Source organism: Nerophis ophidion, linkage group LG19 (assembly GCF_033978795.1).
Source record: "Nerophis ophidion isolate RoL-2023_Sa linkage group LG19, RoL_Noph_v1.0, whole genome shotgun sequence".
Taxonomy (NCBI): Eukaryota; Metazoa; Chordata; class Actinopteri; order Syngnathiformes; family Syngnathidae; genus Nerophis; species Nerophis ophidion.
In genome coordinates this window covers 26,137,732-26,162,425 of record NC_084629.1, presented here as the reverse complement: position 1 = coordinate 26,162,425, position 24,694 = coordinate 26,137,732, and the positions used below count along the sequence as shown (strand labels likewise).

Below are 24,694 nucleotides of genomic sequence, written 5' to 3'. Positions count from 1 at the left end.
GAAAATGCGGAACGGAGTGTAGGGAGCAGCAGAAAAGTGGAATGTATTATTTAAATCAGTGCGTTGAAAAACACGGACTGGATTAATTTTTAAACTGGATCGGGTTCGGCATTTTCCCATGCCTTGCCGATACACATTTTTTGGCAAATATGGCAAATATCGACGGCCGATCCGATCCAAATATCGGATCAGGACAACCCAAGTCTACATTAACACATTCTTGTTCATACTGCAATAATATATATATATATATATGCTCATTGTAAACTTTCGTGCAGAGAGGGAAATCACGACTAAGTCAATTTACCAAAACTGTATTTATTAAACAGTTATTAAGCAGTGGCACAAACATTCATGTCATTTCCAAAACAGAAAGTGCAAGATTGTCAGAGACATTTTAAAACAAGCTATTAGTGCACTTTTGTGCATGATGTTACTAAGATGACATCAAAACAACACAAAATTAAAGTGCACTTTTTGTACAGAACACCAATACAATAGTTGAAAAAAATATAAAGTGCACTTTTGTGCATGATGTCACACAAGGTATTTCAATAACTGTCAAATAAAAATTAGCTGCATAATAGGAAATCAAATAGTGTATGTCCTTCGTTATGTGGTAGGTTACTGCGGACGTTAAATGTGGAAATGGTTGCTTGAGCATTTTGTTGGTGTGGCACCAAATGGAGATGTTGACATGCGAAGTTTCAAGCACTCTTCATTCTCTAGCGGGTGACTTTTCAAATGGTGCTACACATTAGCAGTGCTGCCACTTGTGGCAACTTGTAAAACATCTTCCTACTTGAAGCCAAACCACCGCCAGACGATGGACTCCGTGCTGTTTTTCTTGGGAATTTTAATTATTGCTTTATTTTTTTTACCAGATTCGCACCTTCTTTCTCTCGTATTACCACTCGCACCGCTCCGCTAGCACCACTGAAAATATTGCAATGTCGACTAACAAAACAAATCTGTTTTTTTTTTTTCAAACTGTCATTGCTCAAAACATAATATTGAATCAAAATCAATGTTATTATGAATTATTGACCTATCCAAGGTTCCGATTACTTCACATCAAATATTCCACGAAGAAAAATATTTTTGGTGGAAGATTTTCCAAATTTGGTAAATAAATAACACTAAAATGTATATTTTGTTGTTTTCTTACTGTACCGAAAATGAACCCAACCGTGACCTCTAAACCGGGGTACGTACCGAACTGAAATTTTTGTGTACCGTTACACCCCTACTAATAGTAATAATACATTCCTGTATTAACTTCTTTATCCAGATCCTCACCAAGAGTGTTTTATTGTAATGTACCGATTGCCATGAAAACTTTCATGAATTAAAACAAAAACATTGGGCAGATTTCCACCAAACTTTCTATAGTGGTGACATGTGGACCAGAGAAGAACCTCTAAGCAGGGGTCTCAAACATGCGGCCCGTGGGCCAATTGCGGCCCGCGAGACAATGACAATTTAATGTATGTGCGGCCCCCGAGTTTAATATGAACAGAACTTGACAGCGTCATACTACCAAACATTCTCGTTTTTCACAAAAGTCCTCATAGAAACAAGGACGACTTTTACACAATCAACACTATTCATGGAGTGCTGTAACAGGACTGTTCTTAAAACCCTCCAAATTCTGTACAGACAGTGTGCAAGCCATATTGATTGTCACCTTAGGCTAAGCAGTACACTGTTACAGATATGTGCCGGACTGTCAACCCACACCAAACAAATATTACAAACACATTTCAGGAGAACATCCGCACTGTAATACAACATAAACTCAACAGAACAAATACCCACAATCCCATGCAGCCTTGACTCTTCCGAGCTACAATACACACACCCACGCTACCACCACCCCCTCACGCCCCCACCCTCCCTACTTGCGTCGGTTGAGGTGGTGTATGTAGCCCAGGGAGATGGGGCTGCAAGGTGTTCTGGGTATTTGTTCTCTTGTGTTTAAGTTGGGTTAGGGTGCGGAAATTCCCCCAAAATGTGTTGGTCATTCTTATTTGGTGTGGGTTCAAAGTATGGCGCATATTTGTAACAGTGTTAAAGTTGTTTATACGGCACCGTCAGTGTGGCCTGTATGGCTGTTGAACAAGTACGTTTTGCAGCCACGTACGTTGTTCTGCACTAGTCTCACACAACATGTTACAGAGCCGACACACTGGTTGTGTGACGTAGAAGCGTGCGCGGTGACATGTAGTGGAGCAGTAGTTCTCTTCTAGGGGGTGCGCTGACCCCCGGAAGTACTTGAAGGTATGCCAAGGGACAAGTAAGATTTATTAGAAACAATTTGAAAAATAGCAGCAATTCATAAATCCATTAAAAATATGTTTATTGAATATTGCCTCAATGAAATATGAATTAAGTTCATAAACTGTGAAAAAACAATACAACAATCCATCATTCAGTGTTGACAGCTAGACTTTTTATGGACATGTTCCATAAGTGTTGATGTTAAAGATTTATTTTATTGTGAAGAAATGTTTAGAATGAAGTTGATGAATCCAGATGGATCTCTATTACAATCCCCAAAGAGGGCACTTTAAGTTGATGATTACTTCTATGTGTAGAATTTTTTATTCATAATTTAATCACTTGTTTATTATTCAACAGGTTTTTTTTTGTTATTTGTATTCCTTTTTTTCCAAATACTTCAAGAAAGACCACTACAAATGAGCAATATTTTTGCACTGATATACAATTTAATAAATTAGAAACTGATGACATAGTGCTGTATTTTACTTCATCTCTTTTTTTAACCAAAAATGCTTTGCTCTGATTAGGGGGTACTTGAATGAAAAAAATGTTCACGGGGGTACATCACTGAAAAAAGGTTGAGAACCACTGTTGTAGAGGATGTTAAAGGCAGCGCAGTCACGGCAGCCCTTAATAATGTCGGCCGGGTGAAAACTGGGAAAAATTCGGGAGAATGGTTGCACCGGTAGATTTTCGGGAGGTGCACTGAAATTCAGGAGTCTCCCGGAAAAATGGTGAGGGTTGGCAAGTATGTTGCTAGGGCGGGACAGCTATTCATAGAAGGTGAGTTCATTAAAGAGTGCATGTTGGATTTTTTAAGAAATCTTTTCTTGCGGCCCAGCCTCATTCAGTTTCTGCATCCAGTGGCCCCCAGGTAAATTGAGTTTGAGACCCCTGCTCTAAAGTTTTGATGAGGATCTGGATAAAAGGTGCTGATTGAGTTACTATGGCATCCTCACTGACACAGAAGTAGTCGGCTACAAACGGATAGAAGCATTTTTTTTTTTTTAATTAGTTTAGAATTCAACTTCGGTAGAGTTCTGCAGTTCTACGCAGGGAATTCTTGTTATGTGTGGTCTTTAAAAGTTTACTAAACAATATCTCGGCCATCTGCACAGGACTATAGATAACAATGCACTGGGTAATATATCTGACATGAATACATAAATAATAGCATTCAGGCTGTGCAGCCTGCACCTCCAAGCCTCCTCCTATGCCGCGAGGCATGCAAATGAAGGGGAATTCCTCTCCCTGCCATCGGAGTAAATCATCCCTTCTGCAATATAGTAAGTTGGAGGACAGCACCTACTGTTAAATCTTGAGCATGGCCATTCAAATGACAATCTTGGCTCTATTAGCACACATGCAGACAGATGTTTGCCTCCTAATGACTGGAATGCATCATGGCTGCTACGGTGTCAACATTGTGCTTTCTACATGAGCCTGGATGGAAGAAGAACATTATTTCTTTCTGGGGGCAGGAGTGACTATGTTGTTGCCCCGAAGGCACAGGACGTCTGAACGTGGGAGTGAAGCTAATGGGCCGCCTCCTTCCAAGGCAAGCGGGACCGTCTCAGACATCTGTATTTACCTCCTGCCGTCATCACCACGTCCTTTGCTTTGATTCCCTGGGAATCACAATTCCGAGGCAGATGTGTGCACGTGTGCTTTGGGAAATATGGCTTCTCAACTCCAGGCCAATGCCTCTGGAGTTGTACAATTAGGAAGCTGACCAAAAAGTTGCAGAAACCTTGTGTAAGAGACTTCAAAAGCCAAATTTTCCAACAGAAGGATACCAGCGACAAGACAAAGCCAAACAGCCTCTTAAAGGCCTACTGAAACCCACTTTTACCGACCACGCAGTCTGATAGTTTATACATCAACGATGAAATATTAACATTGCAACACATGCCAATACGGCTGGGTTAGTTTAGTAAATTTCAATTTTAAATTTCGCGCCAAAGTATCCTGCTGAAACGTTGCGGTATGATGACGTGTGCGCGTGACGTCGCGCATTGTAGAGGACATTTTCTTCCAGCACCGTTCCCAGCTATAAGTCGTCTGTTTTCATCGCATAATTCCACAGTATTCTGGACTCTGTGTTGCTGAATCTTTTGCAATTTGTTCAATGAATAATGGAGACATCAAAGAAGAAAGCTGTAGGTGGGAAGCGGTGTATTGCGGCCGCCTTTAGCAACACAAACACAGCCGGTGTTTCATTGTTTACATTCCCGAAAGATGACGGTGAAGCTTTACTATGGAACAGAGCGGTCAAGTGAACACTGTTGGATTGGACCACACACACAAAAAGTACAGTGTATTATGCAGCGATCATTTCAAAAGATCATGTTTCGAAGAGGGTCCCTTGCGAAGGGCAGAGATGGGCATTGCCACCACCCTAAGATTGGTGCTGAAGAAAGGTGCGGGGCCGACCTTCAGGTTGTACAGGTACGACCATATAATCTCACTAAAACACTAGTAACACAATAAGCAGATAAGGGATTTTCCAGAATTATCCTAGTAAATTTGTCTAATAACATCTGAATCGCGCCCACTTTATAGTGTTTTTTTTATTTTTAGTCCTTCACTCTCACTTTTCTCATCCACAAATCTTTCATCCTCGCTCAAATTCATGGGAAAATCGTCGCTTTCTCGGTCCGAATCGCTCTCGCTGCTGGTGGCTATGATTGTAAACAATGTTCAGATGTGAGGAGCTCCACAACCCGTGACATCACGTGCATATCATCTGCTACTTCTGGTACAGGCAAGGCTTTTTTATTAGCACCAAAAGTTGCGAACTTTATCGTCGATGTTCTCTACTAAATCCTTTCAGCAAAAATATGGCAATATCGCGAAATGATCAAGTATGACACATAGAATGGACCTGCTATCCCCGTTTAAATAAGAAAATCTCATTTCAGTAGGCCTTTAAAGCGCTTTAAAAAGTCTTGAAGTTGACTTTGTTGAAACCTGCAGAGACCTTGTAGAGGTTGTACAGTATCTCGGTATTAGTATAGTATTGCGGTATTAATGAATCAAAAACGGTATTATACCCTGTTTGAAAAGTACCGGTTCGCCATACTTTTATTTTTTTGCAGGCATGACGGCGCATCATCGTCACGTCATGATATTGTTGGTTTTACGAGCAGGGAGCATGTTCGGCAGCGCACGATCACAGAGTACTTACAAACAGACAGTGTGTAGACAGAAAAGGGAGAACGGATACATTTTGGCTTAAAACTAACAAAGGGGAACACTGAAACACCCTCAGGATGAAGTACTTTAAGACATGGTTATCTAGTTAGCAGCTAATGTCCATTCGTAATCGGCCATGCTTTAGCTACTTCGAAATCACTAATCCTAATTAAGTAAGTTTTTTACAAGTATCATCCCTGCAGGACGAGGAATAGCTAAACTTGCTTCACTACACAACGTCGGAGGATACAATAGCTCACCGGCCTCACACACGCCATGGGTGGATTTACACCCGACATCCACTGTAATGATACCAAGTACAAGAGCCTATCTTGTCGATACTAGTATGATGACATCAATATCTTTATCGTCACAAAATCCTTTTTTCTTTAAAAAAAAAAAAAAAAAAATCACATTATATTCATAAACTCAGGAAATACATCCCTGGACACATGAGAACTAAAATGATGACCATTGTACGATTCTGTAACTACTTGGTATCGGATCGATACCTAAATTTGTGGTATCATCCAAAACTAATGTAAAGCATCCAAACAACATAAGAATAAGTGATTATTACATGTTAACATAAGTGTAGACAGAACATGTAGTAAAACAGAGAGTAAGCAGATATTTACAGTAAATGAATTTAATAATCCATTTTTACAGCTTGTCCCTTCTAACTTTGACAAAATAATAGAATGATAAATGAAACAATATGTTACTGCATATGTCAGCAGACTAATATAGAGCCTTTGCTGGTGTACTTACTACTAAAATACAAGTTGTCTAATATGTTCACTATTTTATCTAAGGACTAAATTGTTCTTTGATTGCAATAGTAAACATATGTTTAATGTACCGCAAGATTTTTTGTTAAAATAAAGGCAATAATGCCATTTTTTGTGGTCCCTTTTATTTAGAAAAGTATCGAAATACATTTTGGTACCGAAATATTGGTATCGAGACATTACTGCAGAGTAACGCAAGTATGTATGTTTACATACATAAATGTTACATACATAAATGTTTACATTTAATATATGTTTCTCCTGGTCCTTATTTTTGACAGGAAATTCAGACTATTTTGATGGTTCTGCCACACAATACCTCAGTGCTAACGAGGGGAATTTACACTTCAACGACTGTCGCTGGCTTTGACAGTTAGGATTGCTTGTTTGCATCAAAACATTTGTTTTTCTCACTACGATAGGGCGAAACCATCCTTGCGCAGGCACACCCTCCTGGTTTTTTGGAGTATACTGTAAATATTTGGGGTTTTGGCACCAGCCGCTGAACTAGATCCGACCAATCTAAATCTATGAGCATGAACTGATGAAGCCTACTCGGATGAGCGGCAAAAACGTCTTCTAAGACAAACCAAGCAGTCCAGTTGTGATCTATTGAATGCGCTGAGATGACAATGACCTAGATGAATGAGAACCTTCAGAGATATCATAAAAATTATTTTTTGGACTATAAGTTGCAGTTTTTTTCATAGTTTCGCCGGGGGTGCGACATATACTCCGGAGCGATTTATGTGTGAAATTATTAACAAATTATCGTAAAATATCAAATAACATAATTTATATCATTCGCGGAAGAGACGTAGAAAATGTCATCAATCGTCACACACACGTCAACCAATAAGAATTCGGAGGGGGAGGGTCATGGCAGAAGTGCATCTATTAATATGGATCATTTCCTCGTTGGCGGTAACTTATAAAAACTGAGAAGAGCTGAACAAAAATGGCACCGAAAAGGAAATCATGTACTGCAGATTACACAATATCAAATAATATTTATCTCATTCGCGGAAGACACGTACAAAATGTCAGCAATCGTCACACACATATCAACCAATAAGAATTCAGCGGGGGAGGGTAATGGCAGAAGTGCATTGTGGGTCATGGAATGCTAACTGCTATATGCTACTGCCGTAGCTATTAAAATGGATAATTTCATCGTTGGCGGTAACTTATAAAAACTGACAATGGCTGAATAAAAATGGCACCGAAAAGGAGATCATGTATTGCAGATTACAAGCTGGACGTAGTGAAATATGCAGCAGAAAACGACAAGAGGAAGCGGCGCATACCTTTGGAGTTGGCAGAGTTGTTTAGAAGAGACATCGAGGAAGAAGATTTCATCGGATTTATCGATTAGGAGTAACAGATTGTTTGGTAAACGTATAGCATGTTCTATATGTTATAGTTATATGAATGACTCTTACCATAATATGTTACGTTAACATACCAGGCACCTTCTCAGTTGGTTATTTATGAGTCATATAACGTACACTTATTCAGCCTGTTGTTCACTGTTCTTTATTTATTTTAAATTGCCTTTCAAATGTCTATTCTTGGTATTGGATTTTATCAAATACATTTCCCCCTAAAGTGCGACTTTTCCTTCTGTATAATGCATTTTCGGTCGGTGCGACATATACTCCGGAGTGATTTATAATCCGAAAAATACGGTATATGGTTATGCAGTTTTCAGCCATAGGATTCACCCACTCGGCACTAAAAAAAAGCACTTGGCTGTGACATCCACAGAATAAATACAGCAAAGTAGATCCAAAACAGGAAATGGAGCGTTTGACTGGTATTTGAGGGCCACATGCTATAAGTCCCTCAAATTAGTAAGAAGATGGGATGTGTGTTTGTACAACTGGCTCATATTTGAGCGTTTCTGCTGGCCGTGATGGAGTCAGCGGGGCTGGCAGGAAGCCACAGGACTCTTTTTGCCCCTGTGTTTTAAGAACAAGACATCATTTTCAGGCTTGCCACAACACGCACGGCGGCTCTTATCGCGCCGTCGAGACACTCTCGAAGACCGAGGCGACTTCGGGTGACTGACGGCGTCTGTCACGTTCGCGCTCCCAAAGCTTTGGACGGCGCTCGCTTCGTCGAGCGTCGCTCAAAGCAGAAACACTCTTACCACTCAAAGCCAAATGAAAACAAAGTCTCTCTCTCTCTCTCACACTCTCGACAGTCAGTGTTCCCTCCGTGTTTCATTCCTGTGCTCCGTGGAGAAAGGCTGTGATAACATACTGCTAAGTCCCTCGGTGTGGCGCAGGTACTGGAGCTATTTTGCAAAACAAAAAGGTGAGGATGCGAGGGAATAAACGCCTGCAGAGGACGGGCCGTCAGAAAATAAACACGCCTGCACAGACGTTTACGCACTCGCTTTTAGTTATTAGTCATCCCGGCAGCAACCAGGGAACATTTAAAGGTAATTGCAAATGAAATAAAATATCGGAGGAGTCTAGTTAGTAACATTGGCTTATAATTATATTTACTCAACCATGTCTTACATTTCAAATAAAATTGTCACTGTACAGTGCTCTATGTTCAGGTTGTTGCTGTTCCAAATAAATCAGATAGAAGTCGGTATTGCACGTAGGGCTGGGCAATATGGTCTTTTTTTAATATCTCAATATTTTTAGTCCATAACGCGATACACAATATATATCTCAATATTTTGCCTTAGCCTTGAATTAAGACTTAATACATAGAACCATACCAGTATGACCATTCTATGTGTCTACATTAAAACATTCTTGTTCATACTGCATTAATATATGCTCATTTTAAACTTTCATGCAGAGAGGGAAATCACAACTAAGTCAATTTAGCAAAAGTGTATTTACTAAACAGTTAAGCAATGGCACAAACATTCATGTCATTTCAAAACAGAAAGTGCAAGATTGTCAGAGACATTTTAAAACAAGCTATTAGTGTACTTTTGTGCATGATGTCACTAAGATGACATATCAAAACAACACTAAATTAAAGTGCACTATTTTTGTACAGAACGCCACTACAGTAGTTTAGAAACATATAAAGCGCAATTTTGTGCATGATGTCACACTAGATATTTCAATAACGGTTTTAAGTTGCACCAGTGTTCAAAAGATGCGAAAGACCCTCGTTTGTTCTGCACACTTTACCGACGATAACGATGCTACGACAGAGATGGCACAGAGATGTGTCGATATCCTGCGACACTCAAAGCAGATGCATTTCCAACGATAAAGTCCACGAAAACACAAAGGTGAGTTTTGTTGATGTTATTGACTTATGTGCTAATCAGACATATTTGCTAACGGCATGACTGCAAGCTAATCAATGCTTACATGCTATTTAGGCTAGCTGTATGTACATCTTACATCATTATGCCTCATTTGTAGCTATATTTGCACCCAGCCTTTCCCTCCACCCACATTTAATGCCAAACAAACACATACCAATCGACTGATTCAAGTTGCACCGGTGGTCAAAAGATGCAATCGTTGGTTAGAAGGCGATCCTCGAATTCGTCCTTGTTGCCGCTGTCTGTCGTGATATGGCTCAATAACTTCAGTTTCTTCTTCAATTTCGTTTTCACCATCTGCCTCCACACTCCAACCATCCGTTTTAATATATGCGCAATCTGTTGAATGGCTTAAGCCGCTGAAATCCGAGTCTGAATCCGAGCTAATGCCGCTATTCCTTTCTGGTCTATCCGCCATGTTTGTTTGTATTGGCGTCACGCAGTGACGTCACAGGAAAATGGTCGGGTGGATATAGCGATGGTGAAAATCAGGCACTTTGAAGCCATTTTTCGGGATATTGCGTGATTGGTAAACATTTTTAAAAAACTTTGAAAAATAAAATAAGTCACTGGGAACTGTTTTTTATTGGTTTTAACCCTTCTGAAATTGTGATAATGTTCCCCTTTAAAAAGTTTTCTAAAGTGGACTTTCAAGCGAAGCAGGAGGTAATTACTAAAGGAAGACCAACGCCGGAGCTGAATGGTTTGTTTCAATCAGCAGGATGGAAAGTTACTCGCTCTTTCCAAACGGAGTGGTATACGTGAAAAGACTTGCTTTGTGGATGTTCTGCAAGAAACGGCCTTTTCTGCTTTCCTTGCCTACTTTTTTCAACCTGTGGAACTGTGTGGACTCAAATGGGATTATGTGACCTAAAGAATTTGCAAAGAAGCCTCACCAAACACGAGCGGTCGGCCGCTCATATTCAAAGCGAGATTGCGCTAAAAACGTTTGGGTTGACGAGGGTAGACTTGGCTTTGGATGAACAGCGGCCACTCAACATCAATGTCCACAATGCTAAGGTAAAAGAGAACCGAGAGATTTTAAAAGATGTCATCAATGCTGTCTGCTTCCTCGCAAAACAGCAGCTAGCATTTGGTGGAAATGATGAGAGTAGGAGCTCTGCTAATCGTGGCAACTATGTTGAACTCTTATAAGACTTTTAAAACTGAAGGAAGTGAAGGAGGACTTTAACCAGAAAGTGACGGATATGTTTATCCAGAAGGACCGGCGCATGGACTTCATTTATAAGTAAAGGTAAGACGACGATAAGATTGTGTTTCGTTTTCAATGAAATGCACATTTTGTGGACAACAGTTTGTATGTGTAAAGAATGCAGAAATGAAATATAACCCGTTAACTGCTGCCAATCGAACCGCAAATAATCTGGACAGCGCGCATACTGTATATTTGTAAATCTGATACTGTTTACGTCAGTGCCTCACCAGCTATATACCTCACGGCACGTCACTTACTGAGAAGCACACTTTGATAAACTCACGGACCGGGGACACTGCTCATTTACTGGAGAAGCAAGCGTGTGCTATCTCGCTAGCAAGCTTAAATGCTAACATGAGTACAAGAGACAATACAAACAACAACGACAAAGCAATACCTAAATTTGCATAAATAAATTACTATCTGAGCAACTAAGATATTTAATTTTGTACATTGGACCTACAGAGATAAATCTATACATGGAGGAATCGGTGTGTACAACCGCGTGACATCACATAAAACCGAACGTGCAACACTCATTTTTCCATTATTATCTAAAAACACTCTAGACCTTTTACAAATTAAAACGGACGAAGAATATAAAGTCTTTAAACACTCGAATAAAAGTATGGTTTTGAAGGCAGAACAATGTTTAATGTTTCTTCTGCCAAGAAAATATATTGTGTGCCTATTTATTTCAATTTAATTTTTGATATAAAACTTTGTAGTGTGTATAAGAACTTTTTCAGTACATTGATGGCTGTGGAGGGGGGCGTGGCCTGCGGACCTGCAGCAAAGCGGGGTGTGCCAGGACCAATTTCGAGATCAGCGACAGGTGCGTGGATGGCCCACCTGGGCCCGGTTATATAATCACCTGTCGCTCTGTTAAAAGGCAGCAGCCGGTGAGTAGAGAGGGGGTGGAGCTAGAGCGAGAGCCACAAACAAACAATTGCCGAAAAGCACAACCAAAAGACTTGATTGAAAAATAAAACAGCATTGTGAAACCGGAAACCTGGACCTCATGTCAGTGCTTGGTGGTACGAGGAACCCGGAGGAGAGAAACCTCCACAATGGCCATGATGATTTTGTTCACAATAACTGATATGACATTCTCACTTTGCTACATCCCTAGCACAATATGTGAGTGAATGTGGAAAATACGATTACTACATTTCAAGACAAAAGTTTTACTGTGCCATGTACCGTATCAACCCTAATGCTGTCTCCATTTAGCCATAAATGTCTGAAAATTCTGAGCCACTACGAGCTACTTCTATGATGCACTGTTTTCACTAAAGAACCATATCTCCATGATATAAAAAGTCAATGCAGCGTGACCTAAAACCGTTCAGCCTGACTTTCATCTATTCTGACAGCACAGTGCCACTCTGTCTGCAGAATTTTGTCCATTTTGAGTCAACACCAATCCCATCTTTAAAAAAAAGTTAGCCCGTCACTACTAGCATCCCAGAACCCGTTTTTTAAGCCACACCTTACAATGCTATGTCCAAAACCCAGACAAAGAACATCAAATAACAACAAACCCAACGTATTTCAAGGTTGCACCAACAAAGCTAGTAACTAACAGGACTGGGCGATAAAACAATATTAATAAACATCGCAATAGAAAAACTGCGTTCGATATAACCTTTTTTTTTTTATTCCTTATCAGAAGAAAAAACTGAAGTTGCAAAGCAGGGTCGGTCGCATGAACAAAACACTCGCTCTCTGGTAACCGAGCAACGCAGGAAGTGATTACTGATCAGTTAGAGTGACATGCTAGCAGTATCAACTATGATGATTGGTTGCGCCGTCTTGTTGTCTTGCGTTGATTATTTGCATGGAGTGAGAGGAGAAAGTAAAAACCAGTGTTGCAGAGAGCGAAGAAATTTGGGCTAAAACAGGAAGTCTCCTTGACAGTTTGGCAGTTTTTTCTAAAACGGACCGTAGTCAGATATATGTGGTCTGTAAATTATGCAAAGCGGCATTAAACATGAACAAAATAGTTCTTCTCAGGTATATGTATGTTTACATTTACACACTTTGTACTATTTAGTATTTTTTTTTACGTATTATTTGTTCACCTTTATTTTAAGAAGTTATTGTTGTTAAAGGCCTACTGAAATGAGATTTTCTTATTCAAACGGGGATAGCAGGTCCATTCTATGTCATACTTGATCATTTTGCGATATTGCCATATTTTTGCTGAAAGGATTTAGTAGAGAACATCCACGATAAAGTTCGCAACTTTCGGTCGCTAACAAAAAACCTCTCCCTTTACCGGAAGTCGCAGACGATGACGTTACATGTTGATGGCTCCTCACATTTTCACATTGATTTTAATGGGAGCCTCCAACAAAAACAGCTATTCGGACCGAGAAAACCACAATTTCGCCATTAATTTGAGCCAGGATGAAAGATTCGTGTTTGAGGATATTGATAGCGACGGACTAGAAAAAAACAAAACAAAAAAAAAACGCGATTGCATTGGGACGGATTCAGATGTTTTTAGACTCATTTACTAGGATAATTCTAGGAAATCCCTTATCTTTCTATTGTGTTGCTAGTGTTTTAGTGAGTTTAACAGTACCTGATAGTCGGAGGTGTGTGTCCACGGGTGTCTTGACGACATGTGTCTCAGAGAAGTCGACGGCAGCTTTATGGACGGCAAAAGCTCAGCTGATCTCCAGTAAGAATTGACTTTTTAGCACAATTTTCTCACCTAAACCTGCTGGTTGACATTCCGTTGGGATCCATGTTCGCTTGACTGCGCTTTGATCCATAGTAAAGTTTCACATCCGGGAATTTTAAACAAGGAATCATCGTGTGTTTGTGTGGCTAAAGGCTGAAGCTTCCCAACTCCGTCTTTCTACTTTGACTTCTCCAATATTAATTGAACAAATTGCAAAAGATTCAGCAACACAGATGTCCAAAATACTGTGTAAATATGCGGTTACAGCGGACGACTTTTAGCTGTGTGTGTGTGCAGCGCTCATATTTCCTAACAGCCTGTGACGTCACGCGTACACTCATCATTACGCGACGTTTTCAAGAAGAAACTCCCGGGAAATTTAAAATTGCAATTTAGTAAACTAAAAAGGCCGTATGGGCATGTGTTGCAATGTTAATATTTCATCATTGATATATCAATCAATCAATCAATGTTTACTTATATAGCCCTAAATCACTAGTGTCTCAAAGGGCTGCAAAAACCACTACGACATCCTCGGTAGACCCACATAAGGGCAAGGAAAACTCACACCCAGTGGGACGTCGGTGACAATGATGACTATGAGAACCTTGGAGAGGAGGAAAGCAATGGATGTCGAGCGGGTCTAACATGATACTGTGAAAGTTCAATCCATAATGGATCCACACAGTCGCGAGATGCCAGTCCAAAGCGGATCCGACACAGCAGCGAGAGTCCCGTTCACAGCGGAGCCAGCAGGAAAACATCCCAAGCGGTGGCACTATCAGACTGCGTGGTGGATAGTAGTGGGTTTCAGTAGGCCTTTAAGTTCCTTTCCTTTCTGCCTTGATAGCTAAGGGGATTATAATCAGAGGAAGGTTACATTTGAAATAAAATGTTTACTTTTTAGTAGAGATGTCGGATAAAGGCTTTTTTGCCGATATCCAACATTCTGATATTGTCCAATTCTAAATTACCGATTCCGATATCAACCGATACTGATATATACAGTCGTGGAATTAACACATTATTATGCCTAATTTTGTTATGATGCTCAGCTGGATGCCTTAAACAATGTAACAAGGTTTTCCAAAATAAATTAACTCAATTTGCCTAGTGTGTGAATGTGAGTGTTAATGTTGTGTCTATCTGTGTTGGCCCTGCGATGAGGTGGCGACTTGTCCAGGGTGTGCCCTGCCTTCCGCCGGATTGTAGCTGAGATAGGCTCCCAGCGCCCCCGAAAGGGAATAAGCAGTAAAAAATGGATGGATGGATGGATATGGAAAAAAATGCCAACATGGCACTGCCATATTTATTATTGAAGTCACAAAGTGCAATATTTTTTTAACATGCAAAACAGCAGCTTGGAGTTTGGGACATGCTCTCACTGAGAGAGCATGAGGAGATTGAGGTGGGCGCAGTCGGGGGGGGGGGGGGGGGGGGTGTTTTTTGTCGCATTCCGGAGGAGTTAGTGCTGCAAGGGGTTCTGGGTATTTGTTCTGTTGTGTTATGGTGCGGATGTTCTTCCGAAATGTGTTTGCCATTCTTGTTTAGTGTGGGTTCACAGTGTGGCGCATATATGGAACAGTGTTAAAGTTGTTTATACGGCAACCCTCAGTGTGACTTGTATGGCTGTTGACCTAGTATCCGTTGCATTCACTTGTGTGTGTGAAAAGCCGTAGATATTATGTGATTGGGCCGGCACGTAAAGGAAGTGCCTTTAAGGTTTATTGGCGCTCTGTACTTCTCCCTACGTCCGTGTATCACTCCGTACGGCGACGTATTAAAAAGTCATTAATTTTACTTTTTGAAACCAATACCGATATTTTCCGATATTACATTTTAAAGCATTTATCAGCCGATATTATCGGACATCTCTACTTTTTAAGTAGTTTTGTCCTAATCCTTATTTTCGGAAGGACATAAAAATATCAACAATTATTAATATCGACCGATATAAAACACTAACATTGTGATACGGTGATCAGCTGGATCACCTAGCCTTAGTAACTAAAGAATAACGTGGATCTTGACTGTTGGCATAGTGATGTAAGTAAATGATAAGTCGCTATGTGACCAACTTTTAGCTACTTCTTTCATCGTTTGATTATGCTGATTTTTTTGCGCATTTTGGGTCAAACTCTGAACAAGATATGTCTGTATAAGGAGCCACAAGCATGAAAGTAATTAAAGGGGGTGCAAGAAAACCCACAATAAAGTGAGTATCAATGGCACTGTACTTTTTCATGATGAATTCTCGCAAGATTGCACAACAATGACAGCAACAAATGACTACAGCGGCATGGACCTTGACTGTTGCTGTAGTCACCCTCGCCGCTGCCAAGCCAGGCGGCCATCCAATCATCATAGCTCAAGTCTGGTCCAAGATGAGCCTTGATTTACTGTCAGGGTGAGGGTCACCAAAACACTGACTTGATTCCATTTGGGTCTGAGCTGCACTTGTGACTCAGGCACACATTTCTTCAGCTTTTATTCACATCAAACACAGGCTGACTCACTTGTCACATTAACTACTTCTTTCTTGAATAGAGATTACCGCAGAAGCAAATATGCTCCCCATTCTGACTCTTTCACAGAAAATGCATGGCACCGGTCATGGGGGGCAGGGCATTCAACCAGATGGTTCTGTTGGCTACATTTCCTGTAAGCTAAAAAGACCAAAGTGCCAGACTTCTACCCTTCAAAATTAGTCTCATTTTGTATACTCCGTCCTTTACAGTAGACATTTGATTTTAGTCTATTTTCTTTGTCACAATTACAGAAGCGTTCTACTTTTTTTAAAGGAGCTTCAGCAGATAAGCCTGTCAAAGCTTCAGGGATCTTTAAGAAAAAATAAATAGATAAAACAATTCAGAAAAAAAGAACATTTCTGTCAGCATTAAGTCCTGCCATACAAAGCCCGAAAGAACATTTTGAAAATCAAGACTGCATTTCCTGCAATCGGGTGCATATATATCTTATATTTTACCTTTAGAGCAGGCCTGGGCAATTATTCTGACTAGGGCGCCAAATTTAGAGAAAGAAATGTGTCTGAGGGCCGGTATGTCTATTTTTAGGAACACTAATATAAAACCTCACAATAATGTCTGATTAAATGCTAAAAAGGGTTTTGACAGACCGCCTTAAAAAATGAAATGGAATTTTAATTTTTTCTATGAACAATAAAACACAAAATATTGACAACATATGAACATCACACACACATATTTTACAATCAAGCAAAACGCGACAAACAGCAAAATATGAACGCAAAGGGTAAAAATTAGAGGTGTAACGGTACGTGTATTTGTATTGAATCGTTTCGGTATGGGGGTTTCGGTTCGGTACGGGGGTGTACCGAACGAGTTTGTAAGCTAAAGTCTTAACAAGCTGCTTTGCTTCTTCTGCCTCTGTGTCAGCACCCAGCATTGTCCTACCCACACAACCATCTGATTAGTTTCATAAAAAGCCAATCAGCAGTGCGTATTCAGAGCACATGTAGTCAATGCTTCAGCGCCGAGCAGAATAGTATTAACAGGTGAGCATAAGACAGCAAGCTCTCCCCAAATTATAAAAAACACCTTCCAGTCACAACTATAACATCACTATGAGCCCGTTGACCTTCTAGAAACTTAAACTGCAGCTCTTCTCGTTCGCAGTTGTGGCTTGAGGTGAAGGCTAATTAGCTTTTAGCATAACGTTACCTCATTTTGCTGTGTGTGTGCGTGTGTTAGGGGCAGCAAAGCCCTGTCTGTCTGTTATTTCGCTTTAACTCCATGGTGTTCAGGGATGAATAGTCTCTCCTATTGCTATTGTACTATTTTTTTCAGCAATAGTTAAATTAATCATTAGTAATGTAGCAGCCTAGTTTTGAATGGCAGGGTCCCTGCTATCACATGTTGACAAAAATATAACATTTACCTAATAAAAGTCAACTACAGGCTTCCCAAATGCTGTAATAAATTAAGCATGATGAGTTGACTTGAAACGGTTTAATGTTGCACTTTTTATATGTAGAAGAAAAGTTTTGTCATTTTATTTAATCAAAGCAACAACTTGAGGCAGTTTAATGTCGATTATCGTGGGCAGAATTATTATAGTGTTCCCAACGGTAAAAGGAAAAAGCCATTGTTTACAAATTTGGCAAATAAATTACCCAAAATTTTTTGTTATTTTCTTACTGTACCGAAAATGAACCGAACCGTGACCTCTAAACCGAGGTACGTACCGAACCGAAATATTTGTGTACTGTTACACCCCTAGCAAAAATACAATATACAATCTGATATATAACTAAACTGTACAACTTTGTTGTGAAAATCTCCTTCCACGTCTGTCCCTGACACCCACATTTCAGGGTGACACTTTGTGGAAACGCTCCCCACCCCCACTGCTTGGTGCCTCGTCTGAGCGGCTGTAACTAATTACCATAGTAACTACAGTGTTTCCCACAGGTCAGGCATCTATTTGTGGTGGTGTGGTCGGGCGGCGAGGGGTGGGGGGAAGTGGTTGGGAGGTGGGGAGGCAGCGGCGGCGGCGATGATCAAGAAGAACGCGGAGTTGAAATATAATTACAACACTTTATGTACATATTTATATAATATTGACATATTTATATAATATGTAACTACAGGCTCCATTCACAGACAGAGTCCCATTGCTTTTATGAGTGGTCGAGTGAGTCAAAAGCCGGAAAAAAAAAATATATATATATATATTTTATTTATTTATTTATTTTTTTTATTCGTGGCGGGCCGCCACAAATAAATGAATGTGTGGGGAAACCCTGAACTAGTATATCATACAAAAGCGCAGATTCCAACCATTGAAATACTTTGTATAGTTGAAGACTTATGGTCTTTTGAAAACATCACTGCACATCATAATGGCAGCTACACTTTCATCTTAAAGATCCATCCATCCATCTTCTTACGCTTATCCGAGGTCGGGTCGCGGGGCAGCAGCCTAAGCAGGGAAGCCCAGACTTCCCTCTCCCTAGCCACGTCGATCTAAAAAAATTATTTGGGAATGTCCGGCTGGCCAGATTGAAATACTTAACCAGCCGCGTGTGGCCCCCGGGCCTTAATTTGCCCGGGTCTGCTTTAGAGTAATGTTCATCTACCAAACTCTTTTGACTGTCTTTTTGACAATTACATGTCCCGTGTAATTTTTAGGTTTTTAGTCTTTAGTTTACTAACATTATTACAATTATTATACAATAACATTATTATAATCTATTCCATCCTTACACTTTCCATTCTTTGTAAACAAAATACTGTGTGGAACAATGTCGCTTGTGGATCATTAAAGTTTGTCTACGTCTAAGTCAATTGAAAATGTTATGTAAAATTCCATAACATGCATACAAAGAACTCAAAAGACATCCCACGCCCCCTCGGTGTCGTGACCTCTGTTTACAATCAAAAATACACCTTCTCAGTGGCCACTAATAAATACTCTACAATTACAACTGGTTCGGAAATAACTGTTCGGATTGTAATCATCCAAATATAACTGGCAGCAAAGTGGACAGCAGTCAACGTTGTGGCTCGGAGAGCAAACGCAGGCAACAACAAGTAAGCTCGTTACATGGTTAGCTAACAGGCGAGCTTGTATTGGTGCTTCTGATCGTATCCCCATTCTCCAACTCAGTAACTATGGACACAATTCATCGGATTAAAAGCCTAATGGGATTAATAAAGCTTCATGCGATTGACCCTATCAAAAGTTCTGATCAAAATTTCATTCCTATCGAGACAGGTGGTTTATGTCGATAGTCAATCAGATTGGAGTGCATGAAAACACTTCTTCCGAAGTTCAGGTTGAAATTATCCTTACATGTCCACTATACTTTGGTGGTGGAGCGGGGACTAAATGTATTTTTGTTGGAATGAAGAGATTGTCTTGTATCATGTACAGAATTTAGCAGTATATACTGTTGAGTTTGTTGCTCTAAAACAGAGACTAGCACAAACAAAAGTATGTTCTGAAGTGTCATGTGTCAATGTAACAAATAAAGAAAGCTTTTTTATTCACGACATTACAGCCACTCCAAGTGTTAACTGCTAGCCTCAAGCACATACAGAATGTTGTAACATTAAGACGCGCGGCGACCTGTATACTTCACAACATGGAAGGCACAGAACAGCTCCATTTCGAAAAGAAAGGCAAAACAAAAGTAGAAAACAGAAGGAAAAATTGACAAATGGATAACGTCGAACAAGCAGAATTGCACAGAGCCATGTTTGTTTACAGCGGAAGTCACTTTTCTACTTGCGCATATGGTATGTCTTGCGCATGTCAAATTTGAGTTTTTCGATTTAAGGTGTGACACATGAAAATGCACATCATAGTCAAATCATTTTTTCCAGGGTCCATGTACATGGGAAAATTCTAATCTGAATGATGATCAGATTAAATACACTTTGCCCATGTACATGTGGCCTTGTGGTTAGAGTGTCCGACCCGAGATCGATAATGCCAAGCAGGGAGGTAATTGGTCCCGTTTTTATAGTCTTTGGTATGACTCGGCCGTGAGTTCAAACCCTGGCTGAGACATTCAAAAGACTATAAAAATGGGACCCATTACCTCCCTGCTTGGCACTCAGCATCAAGGGTTGGAATTGGAGGTGAAATGCCCAAAATGATTCCCGAGCACGGCCACCGCTGCTACTCCCTGCTCCCCTCACCTCCCAGGGCGTGGAACAAGGAAATGGGTCAAATGCAGAGAGTGATTTCACTACACCTAATGTGTGTGTGAGACTATCAGTGGTACTTTAACTTTAAAGTGGCTACTATGCAGCTCAGGCAAAAGGAACAGTGATTGTGTTTTAATTCTAATTTTGTTGAGGTTTCATAAAAAAAACGCAGAAGTGATAGTTTGACGCTAAAATTAATGTTTAAAAACGCGGAATTCCGCATTTTTGTAGCAATTTCAACATGCCTGGAGATTATGGGTACTGTAGTGTTTTTTAAAAAACTGCTGCAACCATCTTAGTCTCTTTTTGAAATGAACTCACAGGCCACCACTTGAATATCCCTAATGATGAAAAAGAGAGGACCTAAAACAGAACCTTGAGGGAACTCTCCTGAAGGAATCAACAAAGTACTATCTATCCATCTAAAGCTCTGCTGTTTTTAAGGACCTATGACAAGAATGCTAGTCAAAGATCCACTATGTAACAGGAAAGCTCTGCTGTTTTTAAAGGACTTACGAAAAGAATGCTCATCAAAGATATTCTATGTAACAGTAAATCTATGCTGTTTTTAAAGGACATACGACAAGAATGCTAGTCAAAGATCCTCTTTGTAACAGTATTTTCGTGAGGGAAGTCTCTGAAGGCATCAATAAAGTACTATTTATCCATCTATCTATCTCTCTCTCTCTCTCTCTCTCTATCTAAAGCTCTGTTGTTTTTAAGGACCTATGACAAGAATGCTAGTCAAAGCTCCTCTATGTAACAGTAAAGCTCTGCTGTTTTTAAGGACCAACAACAAGAATGCTCGTCAAAGATCCTATATGTAACAGTAAAGCTATTCTGTTTTCAAGGACCTACGACAAGAATGCTAGTCAAAGATCCACTATGTAACAGGAAAGCTCTGCTGTTTTTAAGGACTTACGAAAAGAATGCTAGTCAAAGATCCTCTATGTAATAGTATTTTCCTGAAAGAACTCTACTGAAGGAATCCATAAATTACTATCTATCTAAAGCTCTGCTGTTTCTAAGGACCTATGACATAAATGCTAGTCAAAGATCCTCTATGTAACAGGAAAGCTCTGCTGTTTTTAAGGACCTACGACAAGAATACTAGTCAAAGATCATCTATGTAACAGTAATGCAATGTAACGTGACTGTGTGGGATCCCTCCGGGTACTCCGGCTCCCTCCCACCGCCAAAAACATGCACCTGGGGATAGGTTGATTGGCAACACTAAATTGGCCCTAGTGTGTGAATGTGAGTGTGAATGTTGTCTGTCTATCTGTGTTGGCCCTGCGAGGAGGTGGCGACTTGTCCAGGGTGTACGACACCTTCCGCCCGAATGCAGCTGAGATACGCTACAGCAGTGGTTCTCAACCTTTTTTCAGTGATGTACCCCCTGTCAACATTTTTTTAATTCAAGTACACCCTAATCAGAGCAAAGCATTTTTGGTTGAAAAAAAAAGATAAAGAAGTAAAATACAGCACTATGTCATCAGTTTCTGATTTATTAAATTGTATAACAGTGCAAAATATTGCTCATTTTTAGTGGTCTTTCTTGAACTATTTGGAAAAAAAAAGATATAAAAATAACTAAAAACTTGTTGAAAAATAAACAAGTGATTCAATTATAAATAAAGATTTCTACACATAGAAGTAATCATCTTTGGGGATTGTAATAGAGATCCATCTGGATCCGTGAACTTAATTCTAAACATTTCTTCACAAAAAAAGACATTTTTAATATCAATATTTATGGAACATGTCCACAAAAAATCAAGCTGTCAACACTGAATATTGCATTGTTGTATTTCTTTTCACAGTTTGTGAACTTACATTCATAATTTCTTGAAGTATTATTCAATAAATATATTTATAAAGGATTTTTGAATTGTTGCTATTTTTAGAATATTTTTAAGAAATCTCACATACCTTCAAGTACCCCCAAGGGGTACCCGTACCCCCATTTGAAAACCACTGCGCTACAGGACCCCCCAAGTCCCCGAAAGGGAGAAGTGGTAGGAAATGGATGGAGGGATGTTGCAAAAATCTGGGGCCAAGATGAGGTCATTGGCCCCCTGGAAAACACACCCTTGGATGTTAGTCCAATCAGCCCGGATGAACCTGAACCGACACTCCCTAACCATGACCACGTGTGTGTGTGTGCGTGTGTGTTTGTGTGTGTGTCCTTTAATCTGTGCCAAAAGTTAGCAAATGGGACCACTTGGATAAATAAAAGTGCAGAATGCAACAACTTTTATGAATGACTCATAAAAACACTCCAGTGTTTCACGAAGGGGTCAAAGGTCGATTGGAAGGCTGCATTAAATATGAATGCACAATAAGAAACAGCAATGCAATACTTACTTCCCGATCACCTCGCAGAGCTCGTACACATCCTCAAACAAGACGTCGTCGTCCGCCATAGTCCGGCAGGGGAGGGGGTTCCAAAATCCCGGACCAAAAACGCGTTAGGCTCCAAAACGGGGAGGGAAAAGGGCCACGACCAGGTGACCGTTGACAGCAATGACTGACACGCGCCGCTCACGCCCAACGGGGGCGGTGTCTGAGGCGGATAGTTCCCGGTGAGCGTCGGCGGAAGCTCCCCGGCTCCCCCTCAGGAATCCGCGGCGTCGCTGGGTATGGAGCGGCGGAGGGGGAGCTCGGTAATCCCGCTGTGGGAGACCTCTACTTCGGCCCCGCCCTTCCCGGTGGCACACTCCGGTGTCAAAAAGAAAGCCACACTCCCGCCAGCATTACAAACGGAGCTAGTTTGCGTCCACTTTGATTGACGTCCGCGGGGAGGTGAAATTGAGTTTCCACGCGTGATCCAGGTGGGTTGACGATGGTCTTCACATCCCGAGAACCCACTGATTTACAACCTTTCGGTGTTCGCCGAGACGTGCTGCGCACACAGTCGGCTTCTCTCGCTCACTCCGGGTCCTCTTCCTTGTCAGAGAAAGAACCACGAGCTATCCGTCTCGTCCACGGCCGTGGGTTGGTGTTTTCCGCTCCACGTCAACGTCGTCCGTCCGTCCGTGTGCCCTAATAATACCTCCTCGTTCAGCTCCACAGGGCAACCCAGAAAGCCAAGCTCCGCCCACACCAGCGTTTATGAAACTGGCTCCCTGAGTCCTCCATGTTGGCTCGGGAGAATTCCCAGAGTTCTTTGAGGCGGGTTAATAGTTAGAGCCAACATGGCGGAGTGACAGCCATGGAAGCCAGTCAAGGCTGCAGTTTCCTCAGCACAGCGTTTTACAAACGGCGACCCGTGGGCCATATCTGGTACATTAATGGCACCTGAGTTCAGGTCAAAACTTTTTTCCCTGGAGATTCTTAAAAATCAACAAAGCGCTCCTGTCGTATAAATTATCTCTGAATAGCTTTTTTGCTGTAGGTCCTTAAAAAGGGCAGAGCTTTACTGTTACAAAGAGGATCTTTGATTAGCATTCTTGTTATAGGTCCTTAAAAACAGCATATATTTACTGTTACATAGAGGATCTTTGATTAGCATTCTTGTTGTAGGTCCTTAAAAAAACAGCAGAGCTGTACTGTTACATAGAGGATCTTTGACTGGCATTCTTGTCGTAGGTCCTCAAAAACAGCTGAGCTTTACTGTTGCATAGAGGATATTTGATTAGCATTCTTGTCATAGGTCCTTAAAAACAGCAGCGCTTTACTGTTACATAGAGGTTCTTTGACTAGTATTCTTGTCGTAGGTCCTTCAAAAAACAGCAGAGCTTTACTGTCGCATAGAGGATCTTTGATTAGCATTCTTGTCGTAGGTCCTTAAAAACAGCAGAGCTTTACTGTTACATAGAGGATCTTTGATTAGCATTCTTGTGATATGTCCTTAAAAACAGCAGAGCTTTACTGTTACATAGAGGATCTTTGATTAGCATTCTTGTCGTAGGTCCTTACAAAAACAGCAGAGCTTTACTGTTACATAGAGGATCTTTGACTATCATTCTTGTCGTAGGTCCTTAAAAACAGCAGAGCTTTACTGTTGCATAGAGGATCTTTGATTAGCATTCTTGTGATAGGTCCTTAAAAACAGCAGAGTTTTACTGTTACATAGGGGATCTTTGATTGGCATTCTTGTCGTAGGTCCTTACAAAAACAGCAGAGCTTTACTGTTACATAGAGGATCTTTGACTATCATTCTTGTCGTAGGTCCTTAAAAACAGCAGAGCTTTACTGTTACATAGAAGATCTTTGATTAGCATTCTTGTCGTTGGTCCTTACAAAACAGCCAAGCTTTACTGTTACATAGAGGATCTTTGACTATCATTCTTGTCGTAGGTCCTTACAAAAACAGCAGAGCTTTACTGTTACATAGAGGATCTTTGAGTAGCATTATTGTCGTAGGTCCTTAAAAACAGCAGAGCTTTACTGTTACATAGAGGATCTTTGACTATCATTCTTGTCGTAGGTCCTTAAAAACAGCAGAGCTTTACTGTTACATAGAGGATCTTTGAGTAGCATTATTGTCGTAGGTCCTTAAAAACAGCAGAG

At 40.6% G+C, this 24,694-nt stretch overlaps 1 protein-coding gene across 20 annotated transcripts in view; it reads right to left on the bottom strand.

The window, feature by feature from the left end:
• caska (calcium/calmodulin-dependent serine protein kinase a) overlaps positions 1-23,272 on the bottom strand; it is a 252,512-nt gene extending 229,240 nt beyond the window's left edge. For 8 of the 20 annotated variants that reach the window (XM_061879694.1, XM_061879699.1, XM_061879703.1 and 5 more), the window contains exon 1: positions 22,547-23,271. In XM_061879694.1, the coding sequence (XP_061735678.1) occupies positions 22,547-22,605 (59 nt within the window). In that variant the 5' untranslated portion in view covers positions 22,606-23,271. Of the gene's footprint in view, positions 1-22,546 lie in introns of all 20 variants that reach the window. The other 12 variants (XM_061879698.1, XM_061879704.1, XM_061879712.1 and 9 more) reach the window with 4 other exon arrangements.
• Positions 23,273-24,694: the final 1,422 nt, after the last annotated feature.